Source organism: Micropterus salmoides, unplaced genomic scaffold, assembly GCF_014851395.1.
Source record: "Micropterus salmoides isolate LMB-PRFRI ecotype aquatic unplaced genomic scaffold, ASM1485139v1 Ms_hic_scaffold_18, whole genome shotgun sequence".
In the NCBI taxonomy this organism is placed as follows: domain Eukaryota; kingdom Metazoa; phylum Chordata; class Actinopteri; order Centrarchiformes; family Centrarchidae; genus Micropterus; species Micropterus salmoides.
In genome coordinates this window covers 26,218,805-26,244,454 of record NW_024040928.1, presented here as the reverse complement: position 1 = coordinate 26,244,454, position 25,650 = coordinate 26,218,805, and the positions used below count along the sequence as shown (strand labels likewise).

The window sequence follows — 25,650 nt, the reverse complement described above, 5'->3', positions numbered from 1 at the left end:
TGGCATTTTACCAGACACTTTGTGCACCACTACACCATCCAGGTAGCAGGAGAATTTATTCAGGCTTCTGTAATGTTTCCAGGCTTCTAGCACTTAGTGACCGTGTTGTGCCGTATAAATAAAATTATATTCTAATCCTAATTTATTCACCATTTTCTATAGTCATTTAGTGTTATTTGATCATTTATTTCTATGTTTATTCAATAGGTTTACGGAACTTCTGGCTGAACGTGTAGTTTAAAAGACACTGCAAAAAGCTAGGTGTGCTGCTCTGGTGAAAATTCAAGCGGCTTGGGATGTTCACCTTGGCAGAGAAGCCCCATCTGAAATAGCAACAGCAGGAAGAGACAAGTGCCGCTTTTGGATGCTGACCTTGATGCAAGGCCCGACAAGTGGAACGATATTTGTAGCACAAGCCCAAATGAAAAATACTTTGTGTGCTTGCAGCCAGCTCGAGTTGTGAGTCAGCGTAAACATGAAGATGGTAGCAACCTACTCAAAAATTAGTATACCTCTGCAAGGTCTATATGAATAATCTTAGTATCATATTAGAGATAACACTTGTGGGGTTTCAGCAGAGGTAAGCATAAGTATAGATGCTACTGAGTTGGAGTAAATGAAGATGGAACACTGCATAAATGAAAGATTTCAAACTGTACATTTTTAGAGGAATATCCCCTTCAGAATTATGGAATTACAGCCCAAAACCACAGCATAACATCTGAACATTACCTGTGCAAACACCGATGCTAATAAAGTGAAGCAGAGCAGAAGTTAGTGAGGTTTTTAGTAAAGGTGTGTTCAGGCAGAATTCCTAAACTGGCCATCTGGATACTGTCTGTGCCGTTTGAAATTTCTCAGGGACTAAACTCTAAAATTCTTTTAAACTCACTTATATCACAAAAGGTTTTTACACACAATGCAACATGTGTTTATGTATTTTCAAATATGTCAACATATCCAAACATTTGGATTTCAGGTCCATGGATGGAGCTTTAGGAAAAAAAAAAGTATTTTCAATGAATAAAGTGTCCTCTGCTCCACCCATGGCCAACAAAAGAAATAAAAGGGGTTCAACTGCTCTCATTTAATCTGATTTCTTGTGCCACTCCATGAAGCAGTTCCTTTTAGAAGTGAAGCACAGAGAGACCAGGCACGCTGTGCAGTACACAGGTGTCTTCATCTTTTTGATGCCAGCCTCGTGACATCGCTTGCAGTACCTCCTGGCTTGGGTACCATCGTCTCCATGATATGCAGGCATGCAGGAGGTTGCTGGTGGTGTTGGAGGTGGTTCTGAGGCTTTGGCAAACTTCAGCATTTCTGAAGCGAGTGTCTCCCTGAAGAGCTTCTGGTTGAAAAGCCTTTTCATGTTGGGATGGTTCTTCCTTTTGTATAGTTCCTTATGAAGAAGGAAGCTGTTGACCACAGCGATGTCCATAAAATAGTAAAAGAAGGTCTTATACCATTTCAGAGTTTTATGGTGCACAGTGTAGTAGCCAGTCAAAGCGTCGGACAAATCCACGCCACCCATGCTCTGATTGTACTTTAAAACAGCATCGGGAACGGGCACATCTTTGGTCTGCCACACGCCAGCCTTTCTCACTCTCCTCTTCACAGTCTGTCCGCTAAATGCTTCATGCACAGTGGAGCACATCGTCACTTCACGCGCGTCCATCCATTTTACAAACAGAAGTTTGTTTTGACGTATCCACCGCATATCTCCCCTTTCAGCTTTCTTTGGCAGGTCATTCTTTGTGGTCTTCGGAAAGCCAACCTGATTTTTTCTGATTTTCCCACATACACCAATGTTTTGTCTGGACAATTCCTCAAAGACGTCAACACTGGAATAGAAATTGTTGACAAACAGTGTGTAGCCGCGACCGAGGACTGGGAATTGCAAAAGGTCCATTACTGAAGTGTAGCTCAAACCCTTGCCTGAATTGTTCCTACTCTTCCCATCATAGATTAAAAAATTCCACGTGTAGGACGTTAAGGAGTCCGCAAGGACAAATAATTTGTACCTCCACTTTCTGGGCTTTGCCTCCATGTACTGCTTCCTACTTATGCGAGACCTAGTAGCCACCATCCTTTCATCTATGGAAATGTTCCGATAAGGCTGGAAGTGTACTTTGCAGGCATTCACTATCTCAGTGTACAAGGGTTTGATCTTGAAGAGTCGGTCATACTCTGCAGTGTTCTTCTTGCGGTCGTTCTCTTCGTCTTCTGCCGGGTCGCTCAGGTGCAGGGACCATAGGATGCTTTCAAAGCGATCCCGTGACATTGTATCTCCAGGGAATCGGAAGTTGTATGGCCATTCCTTTCTCCAAAAGTCCGATCTGGTATGCACTTTTACAAGCCCAGAGTAGATGATAATGGACAGGAAAATATAGAAATCTTTCACTGTCAGAGGTTTCCAAAGAAACTTGAATCCAGCCAGCTTTCTCTTGGCAGCATTAATGTTTGTGTTTGTGATGATGGTCCGGACAACAGAGGTGCTAAAAAACAGCTGGAAAAGTGAAAGGGAGACCATGAGTTGGTGGTATCAAAGGTGGGGCCAGGCTTCCTGGTGGGCGTGAACCTGAGTGGATCCGGTTGTTTATCTGTCTCTTCTCCGTTATGCCACCGATCTTCGTCCCAGTCTTCCTCCTCTCTCAATCTCGAAGTGGCAGACTCACTGAGACGGCGCTTCTTTGGGGATGGTGACCTTGTTGATGGCCCCGGTGTGTATTCTTCATCCTCAACATAATCATCCGTATCCTCCTCATCTTCCTCCTCCTCATCATCATCATCCATATCCATGTACTCCTCCTCCTCCTCCTTCTCTTCTTCTTCTTCCTCCTCTTCTTCTTCTTCCTCTTCCTCCTCTTCACTTTGGAAACAAGACAGAGGAGTAAAAAAAAAGTCAGAATTGACCAGAAATAGTATATTATTATTATTGCATGTTACTGTCATTGACTTGCATGGTGAATGGCCTAATAAACTCTTGTCGTCATCCAGTAAACTTGTGTATAAAGATTACATACTCTGGCTGAGGGGGGATGGAGTCCGACACAGGAAATGGAGACTGTGGCTGAGGAACAGGTGCAGACATCTGTTGAGTAGAGCAGCCTTGCTGTGACTGAGAGGTGGGAGAGGTGATGGATGTTGATGGCTCTGTCCTGTAACCTTCGTCACCATCCATGTCTTCACTTTGGAAACAAGACAGGAGGGAGAAAAAAGTCAGGATTGAAACAAAACGTATTCCTTCATTGGCCTATTGTTTAGAAATTGTGATTCAAAACATAAAAGCAACAATATATAGACTAGTAATAGACGGGCGCTCGATATCTGGCATATTGAGATAATTGGCATTGGGCGATACCTGCACTCATGTGGCTGATATGTCATCATAAATTAAATCTCATAACTAATCTATATTGTTATATTGAAGACACATCTGACAAACTGTACATTACTCTCCCTTAAGTAGCAGTCACCTTGTGAAATCTACAGCATAACCCACTGTATTTTTCCATTTCATTAATTAATAAAAAAAATCTAAAACAACATGTTAATAAATAACCATGCATGTACTCTGCATAGAATGATGGAATTACACATTACTTTTCTTTGTTTTGACATCAGATTTATGTATAATCGGCCACCCTTTATAGTGAGTGAGCTCCGTTCTTAAAACCAGAACACAAAAAATTTAAAAATCGTTTTTTGTTTTTCTGTTTTAAAACCAAAACTGAAAAAAGGAACAGTGGTTTATATAATATATAAGGAATCAATAACAATAATGTGTATATATATATAAAAAACATTACATACTTTTTCACTGTTTGACCCATGACGAGGTAATCCACTCTGTTGTCCTCCACGTCACACTCCGGTTGAATCAGGTCCTTGTTGTCCAACTCTGAATCTATGGGAATTTTAGCACAAACACATTTAACATTTCCAGAATGTCACAGAGAATAATTCATTTCTTCAGTCAGAATATAATGCGGTCAGGCTCTCTGGCATTCTGTGTTGCTTTCTGATATGTTGCTTTCTGATATTTTTTCTCTTCTCATTTAATATCATCCCTGCTGAGTCAACACACATGCAGGCCTGATTTATTCTTTCCTCCTCTTTGTGACTTTGTTTGAGGAAGAAACTTCAACCGTTTAACCTCAATAATAAATGAATACATTTTAATTCAGTAATAAACTCCTGGACTTTAAAGGTTCAGTGTGTGATATTTCTGAGGATCTATTGACAGAGATGCAATATAATAGGGGTGGCGATGGATAAGCCAGCCTTTGGTGTGAGAGACCCGGGTTCAATCCCCCACTGTGACCCATTGTGTCCCTGAGCAAGACACTTAACCCCTAGTTGCTCCAGAGGTGTGCGACCTCTGACATGTATGGCAATTGTAAGTCGCTTTGGATAAAAGCATCAGCTAAATGAATAAATGTAAATGTAAATATCCATAACTATACTATCAGTGTTGTATACAAACCTAATATAATGAACAGTTATGTTTTTATTATCTTAGAATGAGCCATTTCTATCTACATAACCGCGGGTCCTTACATGCCGACATTCACAGCTTTACAGTGATTTATACATTAAATCTGATCTGAAGACGTGATTCACAATACTGAGATATCTATGATTGTTTAACAGGGTGATTTTAATTGTTTAGGGAAAAATCCACTCTGAATATAAACATGAATTTGCTTCAGTCTATAAATATTTATCCCCCAGTGTCACTTTGTTTTGTTGATACCTGAATATAGCGAACGTGTCTTTATCCAGCTTGTCTCCAGCGTTAAGAAGCAGCCGCTGTTCTCTCCTGTCACGTCTCCTGTTTCTGTATCACATGCCAGCACCTTGATGGGACTCAAAACCCCCTTTATATGGATCTGGATGCTGTCCTGCTCCAACACACACACACACACACACACTTTAAATCTGTCTACCTCCTAAATGTACAGCTATAGGAATAAATCTGCATGAAATTAGATTATTATAGTAATTTTACTGACGTCCTCATTCTAATCTTGTTAAAAACAATATATCTATGTATGTATTACTACTGTCTGATAAATACATTTTCTAGGAATGCAACCAACTTTAAAAGGCATACGGGGCAAAGTTTTTCCAGTTTATCCTCTTGAATAATAGACTGAACAGATCAAAACTTTACGTTTACCTCTTTTGGTGCAGGAACCTCCAATGTGGTATCTGCAAGAGCTTTGACTATGATCACCGTCTGCTCCTGGAAGGCGCTGAACCGGCTGACGTCCTCGTAGGTCAAGTAGGCAAGCGTGCAGGAAAGGTTAAAGAAAACCTAAACTGTTCAGACATGACTTCCTGGTCTCTGGTATTGCTGCTTGCAGCTTTCAGGAGAACCACTCGGCTAAATAACTTCACACTCGACACTCAACTTCCTTGGGTCCTCAGCAATACAGCCAAGCAAGTGTGAAGTCAATCAGATCAATGAAAAAAAAAATGAAGGAAATGCATAGAGTCCTTCAATTTTAGTAAAAATTTTACCGAGCTCTAACTGATGACTCAACAACTTGACATCACCTTTTACATTTGACAAACTTGATAGCAACCAGTTGCCTGTTTATCCATCCAGGCCACTTAATTTGGATTTATGTTCTGTCTGCTGTTTAGTAGTATTCTAGCGTCCTGTCGCAGCAGGAAACAGCACCTTTTCATTTGAATCTATCCAAAATGTCCTGATTTGACAGTAGAAACACAAGGAACTACTACTGAGCTGGGTCTGATGTGAAAGGATATGCAGCGTTTTCCTTGTCCTCATTCATCTCGCAGAACTGCTGCGTACAGCTTTTGATGAGGTCGTCCAGCATGTCCTCCCCAAGCTTCAGGTTCTCCAACTCTGTCTCCAACTTTTGTTTGTTTGTCTGCAGAAAGCTGGAGATCGGAGCCTTTCCCCTGGACAGACGGAGAACAGGTTTACTTCAGAGCTTACAGGCAACACACAACATTTTTATTTGAGAGTTGATTTTTATACTTGACCGTGGGAAATACAGATTGAAAACATTATCTCAATTTAAAGTCCTCTTACTAGCTTTTTCCCCAGAGATTTCACACTACAGTCACTTGATGAAAACATGAACATAGATGTTCATGACCACAGCAAACTACATCTGCTGATGAAACCCTGAGATGTTGTTGAAAACTCAAAGGAATCTAAGATTCCTTTTCTGGAATTAATTGATTCATCTTTTTATTACTTTTACAATTAATTATTACGCCTAAACTTAATCAAAAGCTTAAATAATTTGTTTTGTGTGACTAACAGCAAAAACAGGCCCCAAGATATTCTTTTACAAATTCTTAAACAGAGGAAGCAGAAAATCCTAGAAAAGCTGAAATCACCAAATGTTTTGACTTGAATTGAATCTATGAATCCATTTATCAAACAATCCCTACGATAGTATTGTTGTATTGTGTAGAAATGCCGAAGATTGTTAAAAAGAGATAACACCCTGCTTCAAAAATCCCATATCACTCAGGTTCAATTAATTTCCGATTCCAAAAAGGATCACTACACAACTAAAGTATAAGTTAATAAAACAGCAAATTTAAAAAAAGCAAGTAATTAATTATAAAACCTAAAGACGCTCTTGCATCATATCTTTTTATCTGTTCACTCACGTCCATTTGTACATGTTGGCCGACTTCTTCTCGATGAGGAGCATGCCTTCCAGGATGTTGGTGATGTCATAGACTCGTCGCCTGCGGGTCTTCAGGCTCGTGGTCACATGATTGAGGTCCAGCAAGCAGCCTGGAGCCGCTTGCATAAAGCCCAGGAAACGCCGCGTCAGCAGCCCTAGGGAGACCTCTGAATGCAACACGACGCCCAGAGTTAGAGATGGAAGATACAGCTTTTTTTTTTTTTTTTAAAAACAACAACCTCTCCATCTCTATAAGGTTTACTTTAAAAACAGTTAGGAATAATTTTGTAATTCAAACTTCAATTATGTCAAGAATTGTTGTCTTGTTATTAGGGAGGGGCAATAAAACAATAATGATAGTTGTCGCAATATAATTTTCCACAATAACAATATAAGATATTTTCAACAGATTGTCAATACATGTTTGATTTTACTCAAATTCAACAAATTAGCATTTAATACTTTGATTAAGATATTTACGTTGTTGAGGAAATGGGACTGAAAAAAAGATTTACTAATCAAATATATTTTTTTAAGATTTTATCAATTGTTTTGAATGTTGTACCTCAAATTTGTGAATTGATCCACTGTTTAGCATCAAGTGTTTGTCACGTTCTGACCATACAGAATAGTTTAAAACCACAGTTAACCTTCTGGTTTCTAAAATTTTCACTCAGGAGCAAAAATCTGCCTTTAAATGTGACATTTAATCGCGATAGTTATCGATATCGAATGGTATTAAATGTTTTTATCATCATAACATTTGCGGCGATATTTTTATATATTGTCAAATAAGTAAAAGACTGTGTCACAGGATTCTAAATGTATTTGTCACTGACAAAAACAAGACAATTGTGATTTTGTATGTCTGTGTTTGCCTCAAACTTCTGGGACCTGTACTTTAACACAGACACTTCTGTTGTAAATAAAAGCTTTTGAGGTTCAATAACCAGATTTGTTAGAACAAACACGTTACAGCGAAAATCCTATAAAATGATTAAATTTAATGAGCACTCACCCTGTCTGCGGACTCCCTTGGTTTGGATCGTCTCTCTCTGCAGGCTGATACTGGAAAGAGACATGAAAATATTTTACTGGACTTGAAGTTTAACGTATCATTTCTGTCATGCTCATGTAAAATATAGTGAATGCCAGGAACCACATCTGTATCCTGCTCCCAGGAGGGAATCACAGCAGGGGAACAGATCAATAAAAAGAAATCTAACAGAAAGTCATTTTTATTTTAACAGGAAAAACAGAAGCAGAGAGATTTTGTTACCCAGTCCGCTTGGCCCCTGTAGTCTTTTTGGCCCCTGCATCCTGGAATTCAGAAAGTGAAAACAGCAGGTTGCAACTGTGTTAAGTTCAATTATTTACCAAAATTTCTTTTGTCACTTAGGTCAGAATTTTATCATCGATTTTTGGAGTTGTTGAAGTTTTTTGTTGTTGTGATTTGATATTTTGATAAATTGAAATTTAGCAATTTTTTTAACTCAACTTTATATGAATAGATATTCAATAAGACAAGAAAATCACAACCTCTGTATCCGCAGATAATCATTTTGAATTGTCTGGCCCCTACTTTATGGGTCTTATAAATAAGAATATACAGAGATGTTTAACATACTGTGCATCACACAGGGAAAATGCGATAGAATAAGTGTCTCCTGACCTGCTGTGGTGGATCATCATCTCCACCTTCTAATGCATGGTCATGGTCGTCGTCGTCATCATAAACATTGTAGTCGCTGTCATCTAAATCATCATCGTAGTGGCTGTCATCATCATCACCGCTGGTGGCCCCCTGATCCTCTTCCTCAGACGATTCGGCTCCCTGAGGGTTCATCATGTCCGGGCAGGGGGGCATGATCGGAATGGCGCCACTTTTGACCCCATCGATGGAGATGTCCTCTGGCAGGAAGTGGTCTTCGCAGATTAAATGCCACTTTGTCGAGTCCTGCTTGTCTGTCTCCCTCAGCGCCACCAACCATACCTGGACAAAGACATCAATGTTACGGTTCGGTCTGCTGTCTTCTTTTACACTAGATATATATTTTTACAGCTCTTCGTTTGTCTTATTTGTATCTAAAGCCAAAGTCTGTAAAGCTTCCCTGGTGGAAAAAAACCCCTCAACAATAAACACTAGCCTGTTTTTCTATTGCCTGCAGCCCCAGAAATCTGATGCATATGAAGTTATGAAAAATCCCACGTTTGCCTCACTTATATAAACTCTTCTCATGTACCTGGTTAACACCATTTAACTGTGGACATTTATTGATGCATCACATTAACACCTCGTTGCCTGTTGTTTATTATTAATTTCAAACTAACATCACATTACTGTAATTAAAACATTTTTTGATTTAAGAAATGGCCAAATTGAACTGATCCTTCTCACATCTTTTAACCTTAAACTATATATTCTTTGTGTTTGAGTTGCACTGATATGTTCCAAAAACAGCCCCTGCTGGTAACTTAAGCAGATTATAACATAGTTAACTTTGACCAAATCAAAGTGCAGTTGAATGTTGACTGTGATGTTGCTGTAAATAGTTAACAAATCTAACAAATTTTGATAGTATTTTTTAAAATTGGTAGCCTGGTTATTTCACGTGTTGGTTAGGTAACGGTCAGCGGCCAAAACATGGCGTGCACGGTCCTTTAACTACACAGGTAAGATAGCTGATAAGAGTCCGTTAGCCGGTAGAAAGATAAATAAAATACTCTTAAAGTAGTTTAACGCTACCTAGATAGCCGTGTTTTACTTTTGGTTAAATTGTTTTGTCCGTACCTTGACCTGCGCTGGGTCTTTCGGGAAGCTGAAGAACCTCTTCGGTGGTCGGTTGAGGACCCCCCGGTTCAAGTTAACGTTCACCACGCGGTTCGGACACCCGGAGACAACACACTTCACCATGATGAACCGACACTCCTCACATAAATCTGAGGGGGAATACTGGGCTTAAGCCACATCCGAGCCCCATTAGTAACCGTCTGGACTCAGAAACAAACACCACGATACAACTTGTCCTGTTTGTTTACGTCGTGTTTCTCAGATGGTTTTCAGACCGGAGGGGGTGTGTTCTTCTCGACCCGGAAATAAAACAACAGGCTCGTTGGCGCCAATTCTTTTCGCCCTCTAGCGTCCATTTTGTGTCTTAAGGCATTAGGTGTAGTTTGGTGTGAGACACCACCCCTAAACTCAAGCTCTGTTTATCGACACTTAAAATATGGCTATGCTTAGGGTGACAAATTACAAAGTAAAATAAATAAGCTTCAGTTTTTATATTTAAACTCCACTGGGGTAAGATGGTGTAAAATCACTTGGTGCAAATTAAAATAAGCTATAAGTAGCTGATTAAAAGCATGTGTGATAGACTCGTTGTTTAGAAACAGACATGCCTTGCCTTATGTTATTAGCTTTCCTATCATTTATTTCTTACAGTGATGTTGCTAGTTGCTTTGTTAGCAGAAAGTCTAGCTATGTGAGCATATATAAGCTAATAACCTCAAACCTTTTACCTCAGACTTTCTAAAAGTGAGGTTTCTAGTTGGCTAAAGGGGCTGTCCAGTCTCTAAATAACATCTAACTTACAAACAATCAACCATAAAGGGGCAAGGTGCATCTCTCATTTGAGGGGGCAGGGTCTTGCCCTGAACATACTAACCTAGTATTTTACTACTTTAACCAAAAGCTTTAAAAAAATCCTTCTCTCTAAACAATCGCATAACTTCTCTTAAGTCTCCCCTTAATGTAAAATATATATAGGCTATATAGTCTGTATCAACCATGCACAAAAAAATTTGTGTTTGCTAGATAAGGCTATTTCTTTGTTGTAAAAATTGCTTCATGGTAATAAATCTTTTACCACTGGAAAGCCTGATTATTTTCCTTTTGAGGAACATGCATTTGTGGGATGAGCAGCAGAGCTGAGTATGTGGGTTAGCGCTCTTGAAAAAACTTGCCAACTCTTCTCTGAAAATGACAAACTTTGCTGTTGACTTTTGTTTGGTGCTATTTGGTGGGTTGGATGATTGAAGTCTGAATAAACAAGACATATTGGCAATTTAACAATTTATTAATTTAACAAACAGGCTCATCAGCAGCCTGTGGAAGAACTGCTGTGGGATCATGCTGGTTGAAGAATGGGCAACAGACTCCTCTTGGCTGTAAATGGTTCTTCCACACGCTACTGACGCTCCTGTTTGTGAGGAACCGAGGAGCAGCGCTCAGAATCAGCTGCAGCTGTCTGATCAATTTATCACTTTATGCACACAATCTTGATGCCCTGCCTCATTATTAACACTTAAATTTATGCATAAATGTGTGTGTGTGTACACCAATGGTAATAACTATGAAATCCAAACAGGAGGACCTTCAGGCGTGTGTGGACTGCACTGACTGGGATGGCTGCTACCAACAGACTGAGTTTACAGATGCTGTGACATCCTACTTCAGCTTCTGTGAGAACAGATGTGTACCATCATGCACCAAGGTGAGTTACAACAATGACAATCCTGGTTCACTGCTTATGTTGGAGGCATTTAGGAGTGGGAACAGGACCGGGTTCAAGACGTTAAAGGGGTGGTGGTGAGGCAGTGGATAAGACACATGCCTTTGGTGTTCAATTCCCCACTATGACACATCCACCAATGTGTCCCTGAGCAAGACACTTAACCCATAGTTGCTCAGAGGCGTAACCAACTACAAACCCAAATCCATTTTAAAATTCTACAAGGTGTATATCCATCCAGCGACTTGGAGTGATTTTGTGGTGACAATGAAACTACTGATAATTTATTTTTGTATTTTTTCTGAAGCGTTATGTCTTTCATCTCAAGAACTTTTATTTTATTTTATCTTCATTTTTTTGTTTTGTTTTTTCCTGTCTTTTGATATGCACTTGATCCTTTTTGTAATATGGTGAAAACTCAAAGCCATGTTTTTTTGTATATGGAATAATTTTCAATAAAAACAAAAAAAATGTACTTTTAACAACAACAACAAAAAAAAGTTAGAGAGAGTTCTATACTGCGCTGTGATTGGCCAGCTGCGTATTCGGGGCGTGGCCGCCAACGAGCCTGTTGTTTTATTTCCGGGTCGAGAAGAACACACCCCCTCCGGTCTGAAAACCATCTGAGAAACACGATGTAAATAAAACAGGACAAGTTGTATCGTGGTGTTTGTTTCTGAATCTAGACTGTTATGAACGGGGCTCGTTTGTGCCTTTGGCTCGTTCCCCCCCTCAGATTTATGTGAGGAGTGTCGGTTCATCATGGTGAAGTGTGTTGTCTCCGGGTGTCCGAACCGCGTAACGTTAGTGAACGTTAACTTTAACCGGGGGGTCCTCAACCGACCACCGAAGAGGTTCTTCAGCTTCCCGAAAGACCCAGCGCAGGTCAAGGTACGGTCAAAACAATTTAACCAAAAGTAAAACACGGCTATCTAGGTAGCGTTAAACTACTTTAAGAGTATTTTATTTATCTTTCTACCGGCTAACAGACTCTTATCAGCTACCCTACCTGTGTAGTTAAAGGACCGTGCACGCCATGTTTTGGCCGCTGACCATTAGCTAACCAACACGTGAAATAACCAGGCTACCAATTTTAAAAAATACTCAAATCAAAATTTGTTAGATTTGTTAACTATTTACAGCAACATCACAGTCAACATTCAACTGCACTTTGATTTGGTCAAAGTTAACTATGTTATAATCTGCTTAAGTTACCAGCAGGGGCTGTTTTGGGAACATATCAGTGCAGCTCAAACACAAAGAATATATAGTTTAAGGTTAAATGATGTGAGAAGGATCAGTTCAATTTGGCCATTCCTTAAATCAAAAATGTTTTTCTATCAACTAAGTCTGGGATGTCGGACCATCCTTGAATACACCAACAAGGAGAGTTTTTAAAAGAGTCTCTGCTCAAAACTGTCTGACTATAGTAATGTGATGTTAGTTTGAAATTCACAAAAACTGTACAAAAGCATCCAATGAAGGTTGAGGTCAAGGGCAACTGGACTTGGTTAAAGAATAACTAGAAGACATTTGTCCCTCATCCAAGAGACTTCTTCAGTTCTTGCACAAAAGCAAAAACTCATGAATCCAAACATGCAACTTGAATTAATGTGATGCATCAATATATGTCCAGAGTTAAATGGTGTTAACCAGGCACATGAGAAGAGTTTATATAAGTGATGCAAACTTGGGATTTTTCATAACTTCACATGCATCAGATTTCTGGGGCTGCAGGCGGTGGACAAACATGACTGTGGCGTTTATTGTTGTTTGTTTTTTTTACACCAGGGAAGATTTAGAGCCTTGAGTTTGGCATCAGTTCTTTTTCCTGTCTGCAGAAATCTGACAAACCAAAATACAATTAAATATATATCCAGTGTAAAAGAAAACAGCAGACCAAACAGTAACACTGATGTCTTTTTCAGGTATGGCTGGCAGCGCTGAGAGAGACGGATAAGCAGGACTTGACTGAGCAGCGTTTAATCTGCGAAGACCACTTCCTGCCGGAGGACATTTCCACCGATGGGGTCAAAAGTGGTGCCATTCCCATCATGCCCCCCTGCCTGGAGGGTTCTCTGGGCATGATTAACCCCTGGGGAGCTGAATCGTCTGAGGAAGAGGATAAGGGGGGCACAGGCGGTGATGATGATGACAACGGTGAGGCTGATGATGACGACGATGCGTTGGAAGGTGGCGATCCTGTTAATGTGGAAGCAGATGATCCACCACAGCAGGTCAAATCACATTTTCCCTGTGTGATTAACAGTTTGTTAAACAGATCTCACAAAGGAGGTCCCAGTCAGGTTTCTTGTCCTGGGCCCAATAAAAGTCACTTCATATTGATTATCTGCGGATACAGAGGTTGTGATTTTCTTGTCTTATTGAATATATATTCATATTAAGTTAAGTAAAACATCGTTCATTTATCAAAATATCAAATCATAACAAACTTCAACAACTCCAAAAATGTTTGATCACATTTTTACAAAAGTGACAAAAGAAATGTTGGTAAATAATTGAACTTTACACAGTTTCAACCTGCTCTTTTCACTTTCTGAATTCCAGGATTCAGGAGCCAAGAAGACGTCAGGGGCCAAGAAGACTGGGTAACAAAACCTCTCTGCTTCTGTTTTTTTTTGCACCATCAATTAAAATAAAAATGTAATTCCCTCCTGGGAACAGGACACAGATGTGGTTCCTGCAGATGTTGGCGTTCACTGTATTTTACATGCACATGACAGTAATGAATTGTTAAACTTATAAAATATTTTCATGTCTCTTTCCAGCGTCAGCCTGCAGAGAGAGATGATCCAAACCAAGGGAGTCCACAGACAGGGTGAGTGCTCGAGTCATTTAATTTAATCATTTTTTTCAGTATTTTTGCTGTAAGAAGTATTTGTACTAACAAATCAGGTTGTTGAACAGAACAGCAATATTAATAAATCTACAATATTCAAAAACTATGAGCTGTCAAAAAATGCCCAAAATGACAGAAAATGGGAACTAGCTGTGGTAGGAAATGCTGCATACTTGTATTGATATTTCAGAGTTAAAAAAAACAATCACATACAGTATATACAACTATACTGGCTCATACTTGTTTTTAACGCAAACATTTACTGTTGGGTTTGCATTAGCAGTAGCTTAATAAGGATCTGATGTTGTAGAAATGGAGGAAAATACCAAAGCAAATTCCTTGAAATTGTAAAAGTATTAAATAAAGCTCATCCTAATATACAGTACATGCCGTGTGTTGTGTGAATACCACATATGGTCCAGTGCAGCAATGGCAGACTTTGCCATAATAAAGATCCAACATTTCACTTTCAGGTGCGTCCCTGGGGGTGCTGACGCTGAGTTTCCTGGGGTTGATGCAAGCGGCTCCAGGCTGCTTGCTGGACCTAAATCATGTGACCACGAGCCTGAAGACCCGCAGGCGACGAGTCTATGACATCACCAACATCCTGGAAGGCATGCTCCTCATCAAGAAGAAGTCGGCCAACATGTACAAATGGACGTGAGTGAACAGATAAAAAGATATGATGCAAGAGCGTCTTCAGGTTTTATAATTATTTACTGTGCAAGTTTGCTGTTTTATAAACGTATTTGTCCTTTTAGTTCTGTAGTAGTCCTTGTTTGTTTAATGTTTGAGCCTGACTGGATTTATGAAGCTGATATATTGGATGTTATTAGTTTTTAACATGAATGTGTGTCATTGGCAGTTCCGTATTCTTTCTGTAATTATCTGCTGTCGATTAAATTAATTGTAAATAATTCAAGTCAAAACATTTGATGATTTGAGCTTCTCATATTTAGGATTTTCTGATTTCTCAAGTAAACCTGTTCTCTGTCTGTCCAGGGGAAAGGCTCCGATCTCCAGCTTTCTGCAGACAAACAAACAAAAGTTGGAGACAGAGTTGGAGAACCTGAAGCTTGGGGAGGACATGCTGGACGACCTCATCAAAAGCTGTACGCAGCAGCTCTTCGAGATGACTGACGACAAGGAAAACGCTGCATATCCTTTCACATCAGACCCAGCTCAGTAGTAGTTCCTTGCGTTTCTACTGGGTTTTACAATTCAGGACAGTTTAGATTGATGTCATTGGAAAGGTCAGAACACCTAATTGATTGATCTGTAATTTCTGGATGGATAAACAGGCAACTGGTTGCTATCAAGTTTGTCAACTATAAAAGGTGATGTCAAGTTGTTGAGTCATCAGTTAGAGCTCGGTTAAATCTAACTATAATGGAAGGACTTTGTGTACAGAATCTCACAAAAGTGAGCAAACTCTCACATGTTTGTAAATATTTGATTATATCTTTTCATGTAACAAGACTGAAGAAATGACACTGTGCTACAATGTAAAGTAGTGAGTGTACAGCTTGTATAATTTGTAAATAATTGTGTAAATTTGCTGTCCCCTCAAAATAACACATCACACAGCCATTAATGTTCTAAACCGCTGTGTTTACAACTTGATTCACTGCCTTCAAGTGGCCAAGTCATCATTCAGAGCTAGTATCTAACTAAAATTGAAGGACTCTATGTATGCATTTCCTGTGTATTGCTGAGGACCCAAGGAAGTTGAGTGTCGAGTGTGAAGTTCTCCCGAAAGCTGCAAGCAGCAATACCAGAGACCAGGACGTCATGTCTGAACAGTTTAGGTTTTCTTTAACCTTTCCTGCACGCTTGCCTACTTGACCTACGAGGACGTCAGCCGGTTCAGCGCCTTCCAGGAGCAGACGGTGATCGTAGTCAAAGCTCCGGCAGATACCACATTGGAGGTTCCTGCACCAAAAGAGGTAAACAAAGTTTTCATCTGTTCGGTCCATTATTCAAGAGGATAAACTGGAATAATGCATTTTAAAAATGTTTTTGTCTCTGATTAAATTTAAAATTTGCTACTTTGTAATGATAAAGATAATTTTCTACTTGCATTTCTAGAAAATGTATTTATAATACATACATGGATACATCGTTTTTAACAAGATTAGAATGAGGAGAATCTAATTTCATGCAGATTTTCTCCTTCAGCTGTACATTAGGAGGTAGACAACATAAAAAGCTGCTGTGTGTGTGTGTTGATGCAGGACAGCATCCAGATCCATATAAAGGGGGGGTTGGGTCCCATCAAGGTGCTGGCGTGTGATATAGGGACAGGAGACGTAACGGGAGAGAACAGCGGCTGCTTCTTAACGCTGGAGAAAAGCCGGATAAAGACGCGTTCGCTCTATGAAGGTAACAACAAAACAAAGTGACACTGGGGGATAAAGGCTGAATATTTATAGATTGAAGCTGATTAATATTGAGAGTGGAAGATATCATTTTTTCCAAAACAATTAAAATCACCCTGTTAGACAATCAGATATCTCAGTATTGTGAATCACGTGTAATGATGAGCTCTTCAGATCAAATTTAATGTATAAATCACTCCAACATAACTGTAAAGCAACGAATAAGCTTATTTCCCAAAAGGCTGTATTATTCCATTAAACTTGGTTTTGACAGAATTGTGAGCAGAATATATGTACTGAGTAGGGATGTGACTCGTGCTACGAGATCTCGTGATATTAAAACGTGACGATATTTCTCATCGAGCTGAAAATTGTCTCGCAATATCAGAGCTGCCAACTCTCATGCACAGAGTGTGAGACTTTCGCAGTTGACTCTTTTCACACGCTCTCACAACACGCATTGATGTTTTTTTTCATGCGTGAATCAACTCCACCCAGCTGACGTGACACCAACGTACACCGCGAAAGGAATTAAGTGAACCCCCACTCGCACTGTGAGTCTAGACATTTGTGACGAACGGTATTGTAGCTGATTTTGGAGTTTTACAATATAAAAAAAACACAAACTTACTCCATTTGGGACTTTACTGTACTTTAATAGCTCTTCAGCACCTCAGATAAAGGTTCAGTGTGTAGGTTTTAGTGGCATCTAGTGGTGAGGATTGTGAATTGTATCCAACAGCCACAGTACACCCCTCCCTTTCCAAGCGCAGGAGAAGCTACGGTGACCTACACGCTCGGTCGGCTCTTGTGATAAATAATGTGTGGTCCTCTATTTGTCTAAATTTCACTTCTCTTCTTACTTCTAACAAACCAGATAACTACTGCTACTACTACTCCTTCATCTTTTTACATTTTCTTTCTTTCAACGTAATGACGAGATGGGCTCTAGAGCCATTTATCCTTTTAGGCTACTGTAGAAATAGGGTGAGCACGTGTTGTGCATGTAGATAGAAATGGCTTCCTCAAACAAAGACACAAAGAGGAGGGAAGACTAAATTGTGCCTGCATGTGTGTTGACTCAGCAGGGATGATATTAATGAGAAAAGTTGATCTCCAGGGAAAAAGAAAAAATTAAAAATCAGAAAGCAACACAGAATGCCTGAAGGCCTTACTGCATTATATTCTGTTATAATTTTACACTTTAAATTGTTACCTGCAACCTGAATTGTGTTTCACTTAATATAAATAAACACATTTCCTCTGTAAATGGATAAAGGAAAGGCAAAAAATCACCAGAATGCAGAAAATTAAGTTTAATTCTTCTGGGGGATGATCGCAAGACCTCCACCCCATATATACAGTAGGGCCAAAAAGTATTTAGTCAGCCACTGATTGTGCAAGTTCTCCTACTTAGAAAGATGAGGTCTGTAATTTTCATCGTAGGTACACTTCAACTATGAGACACAAAATGAGGAAAAAAAATAATAAAATCCAGGAAATCACATTGTAGGATTTTTAAAGAATTTGTAAATTATGGTGGAAAATAAGTATTTGGTCAATAACAAAAGTTCAACTCAATACTTCTTCACCAGGTTTGCACACACTGTAGCTGGTATTTTGGCCCATTCCTCCATGCAGATCTCCTCTAGAGCAGTGATGTTTTGGGGCTGTCGCTGGTCAACACAGACTTTCAACTCCCTCCACAACTTTTCTATGGGGTTGAGGTCTGGAGACCGGCTAGGCCACTCCAGGACCTTGAAATGCTTTTTAACGGAGCCGCTCCTTCGTTGCCCGAGCGGTGCGTTTGGGATCATTGTCATGCTGGAAGATCCAGCCACGTTCCATCTTCAAGGCTCTCACTGATGGAAGGAGGTTTTGGCTTAAAATCTCACGATACATGGCCCCGTTCATTCTTCCCGTAACACGGATCTGTTTTCCTCATCACCTCATCATTTTGACCCCACGGGACTAGATCTTGCGTGGAGCCCCAGATCGAGGGAGATTATCAATGGTCTTGCATGTCTTCCATTTTCTTACAATTGCTCCCACAGTTGATTTATTCACACCAACCTGCTTGCCTATTGTAGATTCACTCTTCCCAGCCTGGTGCAGGTCTACAATTTTCTTCCTGGTGTCCTTCGACAGCTCTTTGGTCTTGGCCATTGAGTTTGGAGTCTGACTGTTTGAGGCTGTGGACAGGGGTCGTTTATACAGATAACGAGTTCAAACAGTTGCCATTAATACAGGTAACGAGTGGAGGACAGAAGAGCTTCTTAAAGAAGAAGTTACAGGTCTGTGAGAGCCAGAAATCTTGGTTGTTTGTGGGTGACCTAATACTTATTTTCCACCATAATTTACAAATAAATTCTCTAAAAATCCTACAATGTGATTTCCTGGATTTTTTTTTTCTCATTTGTCTCATAGTTGAAGTGTACCTATGATGAAAATTACAGACCTCTTATCTTTCTAAGTAGGAACTTTCACAATCAGTGGCTGACTAAATACTTTTTGGCCCCACTGTATGTTGTCATTGAAGCTTTCTTAAAAGTATTGTTAAAATCTCTTCCTGTGTCGCTCTCGTGAACCCAACATCGTTTCGTCTTCGTGAGCTAAGTGTATCGTCACACCCCTAGTTATTTCCCAAAACTGAACCTGAGACTGAAGAAATTAATTATTCTCTGTGAAATTCTGGAAATGCTAAAAGCGGCAGTGCTAAAATTCCCATAGATTCAGAGTCGGACAATGAGGACCTGATTCAACCGGAGTGTGACGTGGAGGACAACAGAGTGGATTACCTCGTCCTAGATCAAACAATGGAAGAGTATGTAATGTTTATATTGTTTTGATTTCTTATATATTTGCTGTCTAAAGTTCAGAACAGTGGAAATTTGAGCTTGTGTTACCTAGGCTATTAGCATTAGCAATGCTAAGATGGCACCAACAGAGAGCGAGAGAGAGAGAGAGCATAGCGTTATAAGACCATGTTTTATCATCATGTGTAACTTTGGTCTGTCACTGGAATTTCTATTCATTCTATTACTGCTCTGAAATATGTATTGAATGACTACAGAAGTTTAGATGGCAAAATTATGACCATTAACAAGCCAAGTCGCTGACGATAACGTGCTACAATTTTTGCTCCCAATTATTAGCTCACTCTAAAAAACTGTGTTCCATATTTTCTTGCTGTTATGTTTTATGTCACAATTTCCAAACTATAGCCCAGTGACATGGATACCTGAGTGTTTAAATACTCTTCCTCCGTCTTGTTTCCAAAGTGAAGATGAGGAGGAGGAGGATGGTGAAGATGATTACAGACCACGTCCATCAACATCCATTGCTTCTCCCACCTCTCAGCCACAGTCTCCCCCTTCCTGTGACAGACTCCACCCCCCCTCAGCCAGAGTATGTAATCTTTATATACAAGTTTACTGGATGACAACAAACATTTATAGTCTAAATTTAGGCAATTCTCAAAGCAAGCTATACAATAATACTTTACTATTTCTGGTCGTTTTTTTTTTACCTCATTGTGAATCACTATAGAATGAATGAATAGTTTATTTTAGTTTGCAGTCTACAAAAATATTATATGTTTACACCGATCCATTTCAATCAAAATATATCACACAATTGACCCTTTGCTAAGCCACGCCCCGAATACACAGCTGGCCAATCACAGTGCACTGTAGGATTGTTCTAACTGACGTCCCGACACTGCGCTCCATTGACTCTAATACAAAAGGAGTCGTTTTGTAGATTTTTTTTTTCGCTGCATTTTTCCAAGATTAATCAAACGCTGTTCCTAAGGCACTTGTAATAATTACAGTCGCTACCCAAAGAGGTTGAAAAGAGAAGTAGTACGAATTATTCCCTTTTTCCGAAACCTAAAACAAATCCAGAAAAATGTAACTTTAGGCTTTGGATTGTACCAAATGTAATGTTAGTTAGCTAATGCTACCTAACTTAAATTACTACTGAGTATAACGTTATATAACCCTACTGTTATTGCTTTTTAATGATGGTAATAGTTAATCCTTAATATCGCTGTCCTTTATCTCAATTGTCAGGTGATGTGGTGGTTCACTTTTACTCTGTGATCAGTAGGATTTAGCTCCAGTCTGTTTATTTCACATCAATTTACAGCCTGAATACAACCTTTAAATGTGGAATGCAAACCTTTCTGAGATCGCTTTTTTCTTTTTTCCAAAAAGTAGACAATATTTCTCCAGGGAATTCAGTTATAGACCGTGGCAGCGCCGTGATAAATCCGAGAGGTCCAACAGTTTGTTGGACTTAGCAACAGTAGCAAAGGGTCAAGTAATAACTGAAGGAAAGAAACAAAAGACGAAACTATAGTCCATATTGTGACTTTGATGTTTTGAGTCACATGTTCCAATCTACATGCCAATGAAGGAATATGTTTGTGTTTCAATCCTGACTTTTTTCTCCCTCCTGTCTTGTTTCCAAAGTGAAGACATGGATGGTGACGAAGGTTACAGGACAGAGCCATCAACATCCATCACCTCTCCCACCTCTCAGTCACAGCAAGGCTGCTCTACTCAACAGATGTCTGCACCTGTTCCTCAGCCACAGTCTCCATTTCCTGTGTCGGACTCCATCCCCCCTCAGCCAGAGTATGTAATCTTTATACACAAGTTTACTGGATGACGACAAGAGTTTATTAGGCCATTCACCATGCAAGTCAATGACAGTAACATGCAATAATAATAATATACTATTTCTGGTCAATTCTGACTTTTTTTTTTACTCCTCTGTCTTGTTTCCAAAGTGAAGAGGAGGAAGAAGAAGAAGAAGAGGAGGAAGAAGAAGAGGAGGAGGAGGAGGAGGAGTACATGGATATGGATGATGATGAGGAGGAGGAAGATGAGGAGGAGGAGGAGTACATGGATATGGATGATGATGAGGAGGAGGAAGATGAGGAGGATATGGATGATGATGTTGAGGTTGAAGAATACACACCGGGGCCATCAGCAAGGTCACCATCCCCAAAGAAACGCCGTCTCAGTGAGTCTGCCACTTCGAGATTGAGAGAGGATGAAGACTGGGACGAAGATCGGTGGCATAACGGAGAAGAGACAGATAAACAACCGGATCCACTCAGGTTCACGCCCACCAGGAAGCCTGGCCCCACCTTTGATACCACCAACTCATGGTCTCCTCTTTCACTTTTCCAGCTGTTTTTTAGCACCTCTGTTGTCCGCACCATCATCACCAACACAAACATTAATGCTGCCAAGAGAAAGCTGGCTGGATTCAAGTTTCTTTGGAAACCTCTGACAGTGAAAGATTTCTATATTTTCCTGTCCATTATCATCTACTCTGGGCTTGTAAAAGTGCATACCAGATCTGACTTTTGGAGAAAGGAATGGCCATACAACTTCCGATTCCCTGGAGATACAATGTCACGGGATCGCTTTGAAAGCATCCTATGGTCCCTGCACCTGAGCGACCCGGCAGAAGACGAAGATAACGACCGCAAGAAGAACACTGCAGAGTACGACCGACTCTTCAAGATCAAACCCTTGTACACTGAGATAGTGAATGCCTGCAAAGTACACTTCCAGCCTTATCGGAACATTTCCATAGATGAAAGGATGGTGGCTACTAGGTCTCGCATAAGTAGGAAGCAGTACATGGAGGCAAAGCCCAGAAAGTGGAGGTACAAATTATTTGTCCTTGCGGACTCCTTAACGTCCTACACGTGGAATTTTTTAATCTATGATGGGAAGAGTAGGAACAATTCAGGCAAGGGTTTGAGCTACACTTCAGTAATGGACCTTTTGCAATTCCCAGTCCTCGGTCGCGGCTACACACTGTTTGTCAACAATTTCTATTCCAGTGTTGACGTCTTTGAGGAATTGTCCAGACAAAACATTGGTGTATGTGGGACAATCAGAAAAAATCGGGTTGGCTTTCCGAAGACCACAAAGAATGACCTGCCAAAGAAAGCTGAAAGGGGAGATATGCGGTGGATACGTCAAAACAAACTTCTGTTTGTAAAATGGATGGACGCGCGTGAAGTGACGATGTGCTCCACTGTGCATGAAGCATTTAGCGGACAGACTGTGAAGAGGAGAGTGAGAAAGGCTGGCGTGTGGCAGACCAAAGATGTGCCCGTTCCCGATGCTGTTTTAAAGTACAATCAGAGCATGGGTGGCGTGGATTTGTCCGACGCTTTGACTGGCTACTACACTGTGCACCATAAAACTCTGAAATGGTATAAGACCTTCTTTTACTATTTTATGGACATCGCTGTGGTCAACAGCTTCCTTCTTCATAAGGAACTATACAAAAGGAAGAACCATCCCAACATGAAAAGGCTTTTCAACCAGAAGCTCTTCAGGGAGACACTCGCTTCAGAAATGCTGAAGTTTGCCAAAGCTTCAGAACCACCTCCAACACCACCAGCAACCTCCTGCATGCCTGCATATCATGGAGACGATGGTACCCAAGCCAGGAGGTACTGCAAGCGATGTCAATCGGCTGGCATCAAAAGGATGAAGACACCTGTGTACTGCACGGCGTGCCGGGTCTCTCTGTGCTTCACTTCTAAAAGGAACTGCTTCATGGAGTGGCACAAGAAATCAGATTAAATGAGAGCAGTTGAACCCCTTTTATTTCTTTTGTTGGCCATGGGTGGAGCAGAGGACACTTTATTCATTGAAAGTACTTTTCTTTTTTTTTTCCCTAAATTTTCCATCCATGGACCTAAAATCCAAATGTTTGGATATGTTGACATATTTGAAAATACGTAAACACATGTTGCATTGCGTGTAAAAAAAACCTTTTGTGATATAAGTGAGTTTAAAAGAATTTTAGAGTTTAGTCCCTGAGAAATTTCAAACGGCACAAACGATCCTCAGATTTCCAGTTTGGAGATTCCGCCCAAACACGCCTTTGCTAAAAACCTCACTAACGTCTGTTCTGCTTCACTTTATTAGAATCAGTCAGGTAATGTTCAGATGTTGTGCTGTGGTTTATAAGAGGTTTTGGGCTGTAATTCCATAATTCTGAAGGGGATATTCTCTCTAAAAATGTACAGTTTGAAATCTTTCATTTATGCAGTGTTCCATCTTCATTTACTCCAACTCAGTAGCATCTATACTTATGCTTACCTCTGCTGAAACCCCACAAGTGTTATCTCTAATATGATTATTTGTATAGATCTTGCAGAGGTATACTAATATTTGAGTAGGTGTCTGAGTCAGAGGCCTATGGAGTAAAAATAATATAAACTTGTATGGATATTTTATAACTAATAACCAATAATAGCTCTTGTAGAGCACCACTTTTAGGTGCCTACAGAACAGAAACATCAGCGCCCATCTTCTCTTTCAGCTATTCGGTCACTGCAGTGTGCATTCAGTTGCTAGTCATTTGCTATTATATAGCATATCCTAACTGTATTTGAACATGTATACTTGAAGCCTTGAACTAGGAAGTAGGAACCAATGTGCAGGAAAATAAATTGTCATCAAATATTAAATGCGAAATATACTGTGCAAAAGATGTTTTTCAGCTCTGTGTGTGGGTCTCTTTCTCTAATGAAGCGGTGCGTAGAGATGTCTGCCTGCTTTCACCGCAGTACTGCTACCATCTTCATGTTCACGTGTTGTTGGTCAGGGAGAACAAGGCATTTACACTTGCAGTGCTGATGCAGGTCTGACTACTTTCAACAAAGCCGACTCACAACTCGCACTGGATGCAAGCACACAAAGAATTTTGATGAGAGGAAAATATTTTGTCCGATATCTCTTTCATTCAGCATTGTGGGCTTGTGCTGCAAATATCGTTCCTCTTGTCGGGCCTTGCATCAAGGTCAGCATTCAAAAGCGGCGCTGGTTTCTTGCAGCTGCTGGTGGTCACCTCAGGCTCAGTTGTTGCTATTTCAGATGGGGTGCCACCACTCTGTGTGATTTCATTTAGTGTCCCCCTTCTCTGCCAAGGTGAACATCCTAAGCTGCTTGATTTTTGGCCAGAGCAGCACGTATCCCAAAACTACCCGTTCAGCCAGAAGTCACCTCTTGAATAAAGAATAGAATTAAATAATGAAATAACACAAAATAACTACAGAAATTTATTTAACAAAAAACCTTTATATAGTGTTTTTAAAAACAGTTACAAAGTGCTTCACATTTGGGATCAAATACAAATTATGGGTCAAAGTTGCTCTAAATTACCTCAAGCATCTTTTTGCGTTTGTGTACTGCAGTTCCTTCTTTCTTATTGCAAACACATAAACACTGATACAAATACTTCTGTGATAGGCTAAACTAAGCTGCTAAGTGTTTAATACTGTTTGTTTCATGGTGGTGGTGCTATTGTTGTTGCAGAGTCCCGGAGTCCACAGAGCACTGTGCAGAGCGCATAGCCACCAGCTGACCACCAGGAGGCACCAGCTGTCCTCAGATTCAGACACAAGCTTGGAAACATTACAGGAGCCTGAATAGATTCTCCAGGTACCAGAAAGGTCGAATTGTACACAAAGTGTCTGGTAAATTACCATTCAGGCTGGAACACTAGAGGTTTCAACTGAGTAAACGTGGGACAGTGTTTAAATAACTGAAACAGACACCTAAATCATCAAATCCAAACTGAAAAACACTATTTGTGGATCAACTTAATTTGCACCTTTGCAGAGGGCTTTTTTGTTGGAACTTGTGATGTTTGTCAGTCTCAGAAAGGTCTGGTGAGGATGATGACATTTGACTGATTTATAGCACGTTTTCTGTATATTTAACTTTTTTTATACTTTGTGTTTTTTTACTTAACGGTGAAAACCTCAAAGATGCTTTAATCAATAAAAAAGAGAACTGTAATGAAATTAGAAAATTATCTTATTTCCTGTCACCAACCCACAGCCTTAAGGTTCTCTCTTTATTCACCTGAAGCAGCAGGAATAATAAAAAAACTTGTGATTGGTTTGGCGAGTGAGTGAGATCATCTCAGACCCTGCTGAGGTACCCTTGAGAGAGTTTGGTGTGGAGAACTTTACTAGCCTGCACAGAGTCCTGACCTATTACCTGGTTCTCAGGTATATTATGACGCATTGAGATGAGAATGTGTTGGATATTTCCATGCCCTTTGGTCCAAGACTGTATGGCTGCAGCCTGGAGCCTCCCGTCTCATAGTGCCTTCCGCTAGCTTCTACGGTGCAAAATAAAACTCACGTCTGGTTCTGTCTCCTCGTACTT

General features: G+C 40.1%; 3 protein-coding genes across 5 annotated transcripts; 1 reads left to right on the top strand and 2 right to left on the bottom strand.

The window, feature by feature from the left end:
* Nucleotides 1-1,087: 1,087 nt before the first annotated feature.
* LOC119909493 (piggyBac transposable element-derived protein 4-like) lies at nt 1,088-2,281 on the bottom strand. The gene has a single exon (XM_038727740.1). The coding sequence runs from the start codon at nt 2,279-2,281 to the stop codon at nt 1,088-1,090; it is 1,194 nt and encodes a 397-aa protein (XP_038583668.1).
* Nucleotides 2,282-2,369: 88 nt separating this feature from the next.
* On the bottom strand, nt 2,370-9,759 carry LOC119908696 (RNA polymerase-associated protein LEO1-like). Its single transcript, XM_038726534.1, has 11 exons — nt 9,472-9,759; nt 8,353-8,673; nt 7,960-8,000; nt 7,699-7,748; nt 6,661-6,847; nt 5,779-5,934; nt 5,183-5,297; nt 4,757-4,904; nt 3,814-3,907; nt 3,024-3,188; nt 2,370-2,869 (listed from the first exon to the last, which is right to left on the bottom strand). The coding sequence occupies exons 1-11, from the start codon at nt 9,592-9,594 to the stop codon at nt 2,404-2,406; spliced, it is 1,866 nt and encodes a 621-aa protein (XP_038582462.1). The 5' UTR covers nt 9,595-9,759; the 3' UTR covers nt 2,370-2,403.
* A 2,032-nt stretch (nt 9,760-11,791) lies between these two features.
* On the top strand, nt 11,792-25,378 carry LOC119908695 (transcription factor E2F6-like). Of its 3 annotated transcripts, XM_038726531.1 has the most exons (11): nt 11,792-12,082; nt 13,120-13,428; nt 13,760-13,800; nt 13,981-14,030; nt 14,525-14,711; nt 15,054-15,209; nt 15,883-15,997; nt 16,286-16,433; nt 19,160-19,253; nt 19,711-19,837; nt 20,905-21,043. In XM_038726531.1, the coding sequence occupies exons 1-11, from the start codon at nt 11,954-11,956 to the stop codon at nt 20,905-20,907; spliced, it is 1,359 nt and encodes a 452-aa protein (XP_038582459.1). In that variant the 5' UTR covers nt 11,792-11,953; the 3' UTR covers nt 20,908-21,043. The 3 variants fall into 3 exon arrangements, with proteins under 3 accessions (XP_038582459.1, XP_038582461.1, XP_038582458.1); XM_038726533.1 differs by lacking the exons at nt 19,160-19,253; nt 19,711-19,837; nt 20,905-21,043 and adding an exon at nt 24,790-25,378 and having other exon boundaries at nt 11,794-12,082; XM_038726530.1 differs by lacking the exons at nt 11,792-12,082; nt 13,120-13,428; nt 13,760-13,800; ... (2 more) ...; nt 15,054-15,209; nt 15,883-15,997 and adding an exon at nt 21,225-23,986 and having other exon boundaries at nt 16,387-16,433; nt 20,905-21,069.
* Nucleotides 25,379-25,650: the final 272 nt, after the last annotated feature.

What these genes read in the sequence shown, in the direction of transcription:
- LOC119909493 (XM_038727740.1), bottom strand. Translation starts at nt 2,281, where the DNA reads ATGTCACGGGATCGCTTTGAAAGCATCCTATGGTCCCTGCACCTGAGC.
- LOC119908696 (XM_038726534.1), bottom strand. Translation starts at nt 9,594, where the DNA reads ATGGTGAAGTGTGTTGTCTCCGGGTGTCCGAACCGCGTGGTGAACGTT. An exon ending in GCCAACATGTACAAATGGAC is followed by an intron (nt 5,935 to 6,660) that starts GTGAGTGAACAG and finishes CCGTCTGTCCAG; the next exon opens with GGGAAAGGCTCCGATCTCCA. An exon ending in ATGGGTCAAACAGTGAAAAA is followed by an intron (nt 3,189 to 3,813) that starts GTATGTAATGTT and finishes TTGTTTCCAAAG; the next exon opens with TGAAGACATGGATGGTGACG.
- LOC119908695 (XM_038726530.1), top strand. An exon ending in TCCACCCCCCCTCAGCCAGA is followed by an intron (nt 19,838 to 20,904) that starts GTATGTAATCTT and finishes TTGTTTCCAAAG; the next exon opens with TGAAGACATGGATGGTGACG. An exon ending in TCCATCCCCCCTCAGCCAGA is followed by an intron (nt 21,070 to 21,224) that starts GTATGTAATCTT and finishes TTGTTTCCAAAG; the next exon opens with TGAAGAGGAGGAAGAAGAAG.